This window comes from Chrysochloris asiatica, unplaced genomic scaffold (genome assembly GCF_000296735.1).
Source record: "Chrysochloris asiatica unplaced genomic scaffold, ChrAsi1.0 scaffold00047, whole genome shotgun sequence".
NCBI lineage: Eukaryota > Metazoa > Chordata > Mammalia > Afrosoricida > Chrysochloridae > Chrysochloris > Chrysochloris asiatica.
In genome coordinates, this window is record NW_006408565.1 from 2,336,362 (window position 1) to 2,348,010 (window position 11,649).

Here is an 11,649-nt window from a genome sequence, read left to right on the forward strand (position 1 = left end):
TGGGAAAGGCAGAAACCTGTCAGAGAAGGAAAACTCAGTATTTTCCACTAAAAAAATGGCAGGACTATACTCTGTCTTAGGAGGAAAATTGTAAGACTTGGAAAAACGAGGTAGTCCAGCTGTGTTCTGGCTCTCATAGGTTTCACTGTGAATGATAAAAAGAAACAATGATCCATTCTAATCTAAAGTAACAGAACTTTCTGTTAGGTTCTCCTGTACCTGTTATTATCATCATTTCTAGTTACACATAATACTGTCTTTTGCTGTACTTTTAAAAGTAATTTTCCATTTTATATATATATACTTGGTGGAGTCTATTTGGACTCATAATGACCCTGTATAGTGTTTCCAAGGCTGTAAAGCTATATGGGAGCAGAAAGCCTTTTCTTTTTCCCACAGAGTGTCTGGTAGATTTGAAATGCTGACCTTGTGGTTAGCAGTCCAAGTTGTAACTCAATACCCTACCAGGGCTCCTTACTATTAATTTTAAGGCTAAAGAAAAAAATCCAAAAAATAGTAGGAGTGAAAATTTCAATATATTATACCATAACTTAGCATAATGATTGTAATTAATTGAGTCATAAACTCATAAATAAATAGATATCAACTTTTTTTTTTTAATCTATTAAGTAGCTGATTTGGTCACATGAAAGCTGTGTTCATGTTTGTCTTGATTCCATTACTTAAAAATATAATATTGAAAATTTTGTTCTTAAATAGTCTTAAGATCTGACAACTATATTTAGAAGGAACAGTGTGTGGTAGGGATGCAATTTGCTAGTCTAAAAGAGATCCTGTGGTTACCTGCTTGCCAGAATAGTGGGTGAGACTGTAATGCTCCAAGGGACCTGAAGACATTTCTAGTTCAGTGGTTTTCAGTGCTGTATTCCTGAGCCTTTGTATATGTGTTTGGGGGAGAGGTTCACTGGATAGGAATTAAGGAGAGAACTTTTAACCAAAGCAGGTTGAATCTATTGTGTTTATCCCTTAAATATTGAGCTTCTCTGTGAAACAATTCATTTGAAGGAAAGGCTTCTTGGGTAAAAAAAAATTATTTTAAATTATTTTGCTTCCTCTAGATAACCGACATGGGTGCATTTCACTTTTGCAAAACTTCTAGTTCATCAACCAGGCACACCTGAGGACAACAGAATTGGCTTGGCATTCCTGGAAGGGCAAACTTTGGTCTAACCAATTCCTATCATTTTTCTGATTTATAAAACAAAAATATCAGGTATAAATAAAGCTTACTTAAACAGGTTACACGCCTATGTACTATTTTCATGCATTTAGAAGCCAAGCAATTCCATTTTCTCAGAAACCATTAACAGACCGGTTTCACTATAGAAAAGAATTAGTCTCTCAAAGTCTTACATCTCACACATGATATAATGACTGGAGTTATTATTAACAACTTACGAACAGGTCATAAATGTTTTCCTTTTATGACATTAAGATGAGAGAACAAATGTGCTGACTAGTTTGGCAAACTTTATAGTTCTTTTGTGGTGATTGCTCGGTGCTTGTTATAAGCAATTATGGGCGACCATTATTTCTGAAAAGGCAAATACTCTACAAATGCTGATGGCAATTTGGTGGTCAGTGGGTTTAGCTAACATTCATGCTGATGTTTGTAAAGTTTGCATGCAGAATAGCATAAAAGAACATTTAGATCATCGACTACAGTATGTTAGGATATACACATGCAAGTACTACTTTATTTCTATGAATAAAGCGCAGATCAGACATTTTTCCTATTGGCCCCATCACTAAAAATCAGGTTACAATTTTGAAAGGTGGTCTGGCTCCTTGTGTCATTTGGAAACAGCTTTAATGGTAATAATCCTGATTCAGGAATGGTCACATTGGGAGAAAATGAACTCAAGACACAATCAGGTCTAGAAACAATGGACAATTTGTCTTCAGGGAATCTTGAAATTGTGTTAGCATTAAGTACCATAAAACAAACAGGCCATTCATCGATTTATACAATTTTTTTAAACTAATCATTTTAGCCCATAAGTTGGTATCAAGGACAATTATAAGTTAAAGAATAAGAGAAAATAACATTAAAAAGTACCATCTTGAGGTATATCATGGCATTTAAAAGTACAGTATAATATGTGCAGTCTCTATCAAAATTCAGTTATATAAAACTTAATTGTGATAACCTGCTGTGACCTTTATGAAGTTCAATCCTTTAGTTCAGGTACATTAGGCCTTACCTTTAAAGCGACAATAATGTTTCTGCAATTTAGTTGTAACTTTGGAATGTTTGATCATTTACACAGGGGAGGGTTTTAAACTTAACTTTGTATCCTAGGAGGAAAAGTTTGCTTTGAATTATTATATAAACAACATAAAACAAAAATGCTTAAAGTATTTAAGAGAGTAACTTGTTCAAGCAGTTTTATAGTATTTAACATTTATATATAAATAACAACATAAACACATGTCAATAGGAGCTAAAAGAACATCACTTAGCACTATTTGAATGACTCTAATACAACATATATTCTTTTGAAGATGATTAAATTCCTCTTCTTTCATACTGCCTAACTCTGATTAGCGTATTTCATAGTAATTTTTATAATTACTATAGATTGGTGAGCCTTGACTTAGCTCTTAGCCATTTCAGGAGACATATGAGACAGGGAGAGTTGAAAGAGGCCTGTGTTTAAAATCATAACCTGTATAATCACCATCCCATCAATTAAACTTTCTGACCTTAATTTCCTCATTTGCAAATCAGAAATACCACCTAGCTCACCAACTCAGTAAGAAAATGTGAGAGCACTTTATAAACGATATGAAAAATCCATTGTCATTTAGTCAATTCCAATTCACAATGACCCAACCAGACAGAGTAAACTGCTTCATAGAGTTTCCAAGGCTCTAAATCTTTACAGAAACAGACTACCACGTCTTTCTCTCATAGAAGGGCTGGTGGGTTTCAACTGCTGAATTTTTGGTTAGCAGCTGAGTATGTAACCATTGCATCACCAGGGCTGCTTATACATAATATGTTGATATTGTTTATACACCATCAAATCAGTTCTGACTCGGTGGCTTCCCAAGGAGCAACTGGTAAATTTGAGTCACCAACCTGTGGCTCAAACAAACCTTGGGTCCAGTGCTTATCCTACAGTGCCACGCCAGGACTCTCTATTATAAATAATATTTGCTGTTGTTTTATGTCATGGAGTCAGTTTGATTCATAGCAACCCTGTATAGGGTTTCCAAGGCTGGAAATTATGGGAGCAGAAAGCCTCATCTTTCTCCCGCAGAGTGGCTGATAGATTTGAACTGCTGACCTTGTGGTTAACAGCTCAGCTTATAATCCACTGTACTACCAAAGCCCCTTCTATATAAGTATAAATAATATAGTGCTATATAAATGTAGGACTTCTGGTGTGGCACTATAGATAAGCAGTGGACTGCGAACCACAAGGTCGGTAGTTCAAACCCACCAACTGTTCTTCAGAAAACCTGTACAGGGTCACTGTGAGTCAGAATTGACTCGATGGCACTTAACAATTAACAATATAAATGTAAGAGATTGCTCTTGAGAACACTCTGTTTTATTTCTTTCTTTTGAATAAGAACAGAACTATATTAGTAGATTTTTACTTTTTACCAAATCTTTATGCAGTCTTACTTTTTTTCCTTTAAGAAAGTGATGTCCGTACATAATCTTTGGTTAGTCCCATTTCATATGTTTTGTTATAAAAGTACTGAGTCAATCAGAGTAATTTCAAGGTTAATTTTAAAAAATTCAAATATGAATAATTTCAAATATTTTTGATTAGTTTTCAGTCATACTTCTAAAACACTTATGGTCCTGGAATAATGGTAGGTTGTTTGAGATCCAAAATTAGCATAAAGATTTATACATCGTTCAGTCAGGTGGGGTGCCAGATCTGTAGTGTGCTCTTAGCTGGTTCCCTGTAAAAATTCATAACTGGTAGTGAATGTAGTTTTGAAACATCTTACACTTGTCTCACATAAAGTTTGGCTGTGGTAAATTTATTTAAAATATTTGCTTTGGAAAAAAATTGATAAATAGATCTTCTATCATTATGAGAAAAAAAAGTATCTCTGTAATAAAAGTTATAGGATGAATTGTTCATCCATCATGCCAACTCAAGCTAGGTCTTTCTTTCCAGTGCAGCAACATATTTTAGGGCAACAAAGTTCAGAATGGACCCAATATCCTGTTCAGAAAAGCATGCAAGTTATGTTAGGTCTTTTCTTTTAAGTCAATATCATAAATTCCTTAACCAGAATCTGACCATGTTAAGAGAGAGAGACAGGAAGTCAACATAAACCGAAGACATGCCAGCTTTGTCAGTTCACTTTACAGCTACCTAATGTTGGGCTTGACTTCTTTCTCTTCTTCTTCGTCACTGTCATCAACCTGCTGTATGACCAGATCAGCAGATCCATCCTCTACAATCTCCACATAGGATCTATTCTCTTCTTCACTCAAGTGCCATCTGGAATCCTTACTTTCTTCTGATGGGGACATCAGATGTTGTTCTTCCAAATCCATGGGGAGGCTATCTATGCCAACCTCAGCAAGGCACTCATTACAGAGTCTGTAACGCCTGGTTCCTTCCTGTACCACTTGTCCTGTCACGTCAGTCACGTGGCGTTTGCATTTTCTGCAGATTAGTTTGCATGCCTGGTGAATCTGTAGAGATTTAAATTGGGATAAAAAACAATTTTTCAACAGCAGGACAGTATGACCTCTATTCAAGTCACAATAAAAAGTTAAAAAAATAAAAAGACAAGACAGTTTGCTATTTTAGGGACTAGTTCAGAAACTTAAAATGTTCATGTCTTGTTGTTATTAAGTGCCATCAAGTTGGTTCCAACTCATAGCGACTCTGCATAGGGTTTCTGAGGACCGGCTGGTAGGTTTGAACTGCTGACCTTGTGGTCTGCAATCCAGTGATGATCCTACAGTGCCACATCGGGAATCCAAGGTATTAAATATAAATTAAAATCTAGTTATTAGAAAAAGAGCAGAGGTTTTTAGTGATGAGTTGATAACACAAAAATATTAAACATAAGCTTTCTCTAAATAGTTTTTATAGTGAATATTATCTATTTAATAATTTCACATATAACTTAATCCTTTTATATTTGAGGTAACAAAGGGATACTTTCCCATAATAATAATAATCTCAAATTCTTACTATGTGCCACATATGAAGGGGCTTCAAAAAGTTTGTGGGAAAGTGCCAGTATCCTTTCATTCCATTATTCCATGGACTTTCTGAAGCCCCCTAGTACTATTATAAGGACTTTCCATATATTATCTCAAAAATTAAAACTACTCTTGTTTCACCTGCATATTAACTTTTTGTGATTTTACCAGAAAAGACAAACTACTTTCCCAAATTTAAATTTGTCAGTAATTTTGCATAGAAAATTTATTTGGAAATTTTGTTAAAGTAACTGATCTGATAGAAAGAGAACTGGACTAGAAATTGGAAGCTGTGAGGATTTAATTCTGGTTTTGCCATTTATTAACTATGTATCCTAGAACAAGTAATTTACAGGGTGATAATGAAAATATTTAACACCTGGTAAAGTATGAGCACCATGGAGACTGATTAGAAGCCTGGCTAATTAGAATGGACCCTGGTCAGAAACAACCACTATGATGAATGGCTCTGATACATATCAGTCTATTATTAGCCTATCTGCTTCCATATTGCAAATGGTGATAATACGCGCAGGATTGGCATTAGGACAAAATGGGTTTATCTCTATGAAATGCTTTGGAAAAACCTATAATTGAGTAATTATATACTATTAACTGTGGCACTTACAGGGTAATCACTGAACTGCTAAGTCCAAAGCTGAAGGTTCAAATCACCAACTGCTCCTTGGAAGCCCTATACAGGATTGCTATGGGTTTGAACTGACTCGAAAGCACTTACTAACAACACCAAGTATTTCTTAGTAATAAACAATCCTGTTCATTACAGTAGAAGGTCTAATATAAAAGTCATTACAATTAATTGTGCAATGTTGAATGAGTTGTGTTTGTGGCATATTTGTATAGATAAAGTCTGCACATTATGGAAGTAGATCATGCAGTACAAACAAACCAAACAGCAAGTTCGTATGATCTCATCTTGATTAAAAAAAAAAACAAAAAAAACCCCAACAACACATGCACACATACCCACAGATAAAGTTCTGGAAGAATATGTGATAAAGTGTTAAGAATGGTAATATCTGATTGGTAAAAACACGTTATTTTTATTTTCTTATTTTTACTTGGATCTGTTTTCTTACTTCTTGCCATGTACATATATGAAGGGGTTTCAAAAAGTTCATAGAAAAATGGACTTAAAAGATAATGAAATTTTCTCATGAACTTTTGAAGTCTTCTTGTATTGCTTGTGCAAATACAAACTATAAAAAATTGTTTTTAATGGAAAAAAAAAAATCTAGCTTCATGAAGGCAGACACTTTGTTTTGCTCATTGCTATATACCTAGCACTTAGAACCGGTGCTCACTACATATTGAGCACACAGTAGGTACTCAATACATATTTGTTGAATAAATAACAATAAAGCAATGCATGAAGAAATCACCTCAAGTGATCCTTTAGTTTCTCTCATTGTCCTTTAAAATGAAAAAGGAGCTCTTATAAATGGAATAGAAGTATCAGTTATAGAACACTGAGTTTAGAAAAAAAAAAAAAAAAAACTTGCTTATGATGGGTGGCAAAAGAATTCCACTGCCTCATTAAACCACCAGGATACTGAACAGCTTCTGCCTGTTGACACTCAAGTCCCAGACTGATAGAACCACTATTATCCACCTTATTCCCTTTCTTAATAGGACTAGATAGCAATTAGAGAGAGACTGGAAAGTGGAGGACACGGGAAGAGAAACTGGACAGCAGCAACTAGACTGAGATCCTCAGGCAGATATTCAAGAAACTGGTAGATGCTGGTGATGCTGACATAGACATTAAAACATTTATATAGGTTATATGCCTTTGCCTCTGCAAAGACCAGTATATTAAAAAAAGAACCACATACTGGATTTTAAGTGAAGGTGTCAAAGGGGAATAATTTGTTACACATACATGCATACACATGAGGAAGCTTCAAAAATTTTGTGGAAACATTCCATTACTTTTTAATTCTATTTTTCTACAGACTTTTTAAAGCCCCCTCACATGTGTGTATATATTTAGACTAGGAAGTGTTTTATTTTGTTGTACATACAGTTATTATGAGTTAGAACTGGCTTTATGGCATCTAACAACTACAATGACATATGATACTTAAACATATATGTACACACATACCCATATAATTATGTGTAATGTACAAAGTAAAAACATTAAGTTGGAACAAAATTTAATATAGTAGAGTTGTGTAAAAAAAATGTCTCTTGCAAATTAGATTTTCCTAAAGCAGGTATGAGGCTTTCTACTCCCGTAAAGATTTACACCCTCGGAAACCCTGTACAGGGTCGCTATGGGTCGGACCCGACTCGATGGCACTTAACAACAACAACAACAAAGCAGGTAAGTGCACACGGCTTTTAAGAAGTAAAATGATGAAAAATCATATACATACTGTTCGAAAATGGCTGCTTAGATGGTCTAGCCTGCTGAATCTTTTCCCACAAGCTTGGCATGGATAAGGCCTTTCTCCTGTGTGACAACGAAGGTGGCGCTTTAGGTCGGCTTTCCGCTTTACCACATGGGTGCAGTATGGGCACTTGAATCGCATCCTGGGCAGATCATCTGTCAAGAGAGTTTCATTAAGTCACTGGAAAGTTCATGGCAACAATTCTAATAATATAAAGAAGTCCAAAAGTTGGTGAGTCCAGTCTCATCAAGGGTGGGAGAAAAGGAGAAGAAAGACATTGTATTAAGACTAGATGATCAATAAAATCCTAAATGTAGATGTTAAAGCTTCAGCAGCTTGCAGATTTTCAAAGTTTCGATTTAATTATTAAACTGCCACACTTATTTTATTTAATGTTGTAGATTCACTAGATTTTAAAATGTAACAGGGTAAAACTGGATTTTTAAATTATGGATGCAATCCAAAAGAAGTAATTCATTTAATTATTTAATATTTAAGCTTTACCCAAAGCTTTTAAGTAACTTGTTTTATTTACATGTTTTTATCCCTTTGCCTTTAGTCTAAATACACTTAAAACTTTTTTTTTTCATTCCATTTATTTTTTAATTAAAAATTTTTTATTGTGCTTTCTGTGAAAGTTAACACAGCAAATTAGGTTCCCATTGAACAATTCCTACATAACTTGTTCAGAGACTTTGGTTGTATTTTTCACAGTATGTCAATTCTCTCGTGACTTCCATTTCCAGTAGTTTAGTTTTCTCATCTTTGCTTTTGAGTAAATGTTGAACTTTGGTCTCATACTGATTTTTTTTTAAAGCTTTTATTGTGAACTGAATGACAGTTTCTGTTTCATTGCAGTGATTACAATTTTTTCTATACACCATCGGTTAATAATATTTGCCTCTATTCCCTCTTTTTTTCATGTACAAAAAAACACACAGGAATATATAATCGCTTAAACAACCAAAGGGCACATTTTGCAAGCAGCCTCCTGCCCTTCTCTTTTCATAGTCTAGAGTCCTCAGATGCTCTACCTCCCCAAACAATGATCTCTGCATGTATCTCTGGTGTCCCTGCTTGTCTGGTTAGGATTCCATGTTCCGCTCATGCTCCTCTTTCTTGATGGTCCTAGGTCCTCTATTTCTGGAATGTAAGACTAATTACCACCACCACCTATTTTTTAAAGTTTTTATTGTGAATTTAGTGATAGCTTACATGGGAGATCATGAGCTTTATATTCATCCTATCGTATTTTGTTTCATTGCAATGACTGCAATCCCCTCCATACATCATCATTCAACAGCATTTGCTTCCATTCCCTCTGTTTTTTGTTTTGGGATGTACACCAAAGCACTCAGGAATATATAACCATTCAAACAACCAAAGAGTATACCCCTCAAACCTGTTCCCCCCACCACTGTCAGCACACAGCCCCTCCCCCTCCCTGAGTCCAGAGTCCTCAGCTGCTCCATCTCTCTGCCTCTATTTCTGACTTCACTGCTTCTCTGGATAGGGTCCCACACTCCACTCCTCCCCTGATGGTCCCAGGGTCCTCCGCTCCTGGACTGCAAAATCAACCACTCTCCTCCTTTTGTTACAAAATGTCTACCTTTACATTTGCAACCCTCATAGTCCGTCCTGATAGTAATTATTCACTATTGTACAACAAGAGTCTTATCCCCATCTCCTTTCATCAGCCCCGTCAAGACAGGTTGGAAACCACTCAGTGGAGAGTCTACCTTCCCCCACACCCTCTGAAACTAGGTTCCTTCTTGAAAGCTTGTAAGCCAGTCACTTCGTGCCTTTGCAGCCCCCCATTTTGGGGAGCCAATGTCTAAGTTGCCCAACCCTGTCAACCCTGTGTTCCCTCTTTAGTTACACAACTTCTACCTTTACAGTTGTGACAATCGCAATTAGTCACGATAACAACTACTCACTATTGAATCAAAAGAATTCTATCTCCATCTCCTTTCACCAGACCCATCCAAACAAGATAAAAACTATTCAGTGGGGATTCTACCTTCCCTGCTTGTGCTGAAACTAAACTCCCTCTTAAAACTTGTAAACCAGCCACTTTATGCTTTTATAGCCCTTCCCCCTAATTTTAAGTAGTCAGTGTCTAAGTTGCCTGTCCCTATCAGTGCTTGATCCTTGATGTGAAGACTTCTTCCATCTCGGTTGGTATTTTGAGCTACTACATCCATAAGTATAGGTCAAGTTCATCAAATTGTAGCAATTTACCCTTGCTTCTATATCAAACTTCTTTATTTTCCTCTAGTCAAGTTCTGTCATCAAACCATCCAAGCTAGGTCAAACGGATACTATCTGCAAGCTTGGGCATTCTTGTGTGCCTACTCCCACTTCATATTAGCTGGATGCTTCACTCTCAGCTCTAGTCCCCAGTGGCTAGGTCAGTGTCCATGGTTTCAGGAGTTGTCAAGTCTCCCCAAACTTCAGACCAACCAGTCTTTCCTCTTCTCTCCCTCATCTCAAGGTTGACAGGAGTCTCTGGAACATAGGTGAACTCAGCCCATGTTTTCATCACTGCCTTTCCCCCATTTCCACTCACAAGTAGACCAATGCGGTCACCGGCAAGCTTACTAAGCCTGCTCACGTGTTCCCTTTGAGCTACAGTTTTGGAAGGAAGTTTGTCCTGAAGGGACTGATTGCTTGCTTTGATGGCTCCCAGGGGAACAGCTTCCTCATAATAGACAAACAGTCTGCCTTTTTTTTTTGTCTTTTTCCTGATGATCTTTCTTTCAACAAGTATCTTCTGTTCCTCTAGCCACTCTGGGCTCATCTGCATGTTCTTTCAAATGGGAAAGTCCCACCTCAGAAGGTTCTGGATGGGACTCAGGATTTCACCTATACACTACCAAAGGCACTGCAAGAAGCTTATATAGGTACTTTAAAAGGAGTACAGTACTCACAGATGATATTGTTTATTTTATGAGACAGTCTATTATTTAGCTACAAGATGACCTCATGGAATTGTTTTGATTTAAGGTTTAAAGCGTATCTCAGGGAGACAGTCTTGGGGGATCCTTATCTTAACCAGTCCTATAAATCTGATATTCTTAAGAATTTGAGTTTTGATCCACAGAATTTTTATTTAAGGTTAAAAAAAAAATTAAAGATCTTTAATTTTCTATTTTAAAACTTATACATTTAAAATATTTTTTAACTTTTTTCTGAAAATATACTTAATAAAGCATATCAGCTCAATATTTTCTATATAAAATGTAATTTCACAGCTGTGAAACATTTTCATTATTAAAATTAGGTTTAAATAACTTAGAATTATAAATGTACAGAGTTCAAAAGAATACAGATAACAATTTGTTTCAACTTCTTCAATCTGAAATTGATCAAACATGCAATCAAGATGTATTGACCATTACTGGTGATTGGAATGCAAAGGTTGGGAGCAAAGAGGAAGGATCAGTAGTTGGAAAATATGGAGTTGGTAATAGAAATGATGCTAGAGAACGCATGATAGAATTCTGCAAAACCAATGATTTGTTTATTTCAGAAGAGATCAGGCGCATTCAGGGTGGTATGGCCGTAGACTGATTTGTTTATTTCAAATACCTTCTTTAGACAACATAAGAGACAACTATACACATGGACCTCACCAGATGGAATACACAGAAATAAAATTTACGTCTATGGAAAGAGACGATGGAAAAGCTCCATATCATCAGTGAAAACAAGGCCAGGAGCAGACTGTGGAACAGACCATCAATTACTCATATGCAAATTCAAACTGAAGCTGGAAAAAATGAAAACAAGTCCACGAGAGCCAAAATATGAATTTTAGAGATCATCTGAACAACGGATTTGATACATTAAACACTAAAGACCGAAGAACAAAAGAGTTGTGGGATGACAACAAGAACATCGGCCATGAAGAAAGCAAAAAGTCACTGAGAAGACAAGAAAGAAGGAAAAGGTCAAAATGGATGTCAGAAGAGACACTGAAACTTGCTCTCCAGCATAGAGATGCTAAAACAAATGGAA

At 36.0% G+C, this 11,649-nt stretch overlaps 1 protein-coding gene across 1 annotated transcript in view; it reads right to left on the minus strand.

Moving 5' to 3' along the window:
- Positions 1-4,005: 4,005 nt before the first annotated feature.
- The window catches only part of ZBTB8A (zinc finger and BTB domain containing 8A), a 10,054-nt gene continuing 2,410 nt past the window's right edge, over positions 4,006-11,649 (minus strand). The window contains exons 2-3 of the mRNA XM_006862153.1: positions 7,615-7,784; positions 4,006-4,693 (exon numbers count right to left, since the gene is read on the minus strand). Of these exons, the coding sequence (XP_006862215.1) occupies positions 4,364-4,693; positions 7,615-7,784 (500 nt within the window). The 3' untranslated portion in view covers positions 4,006-4,363. The remainder of the gene's footprint in view (positions 4,694-7,614; positions 7,785-11,649) is intronic.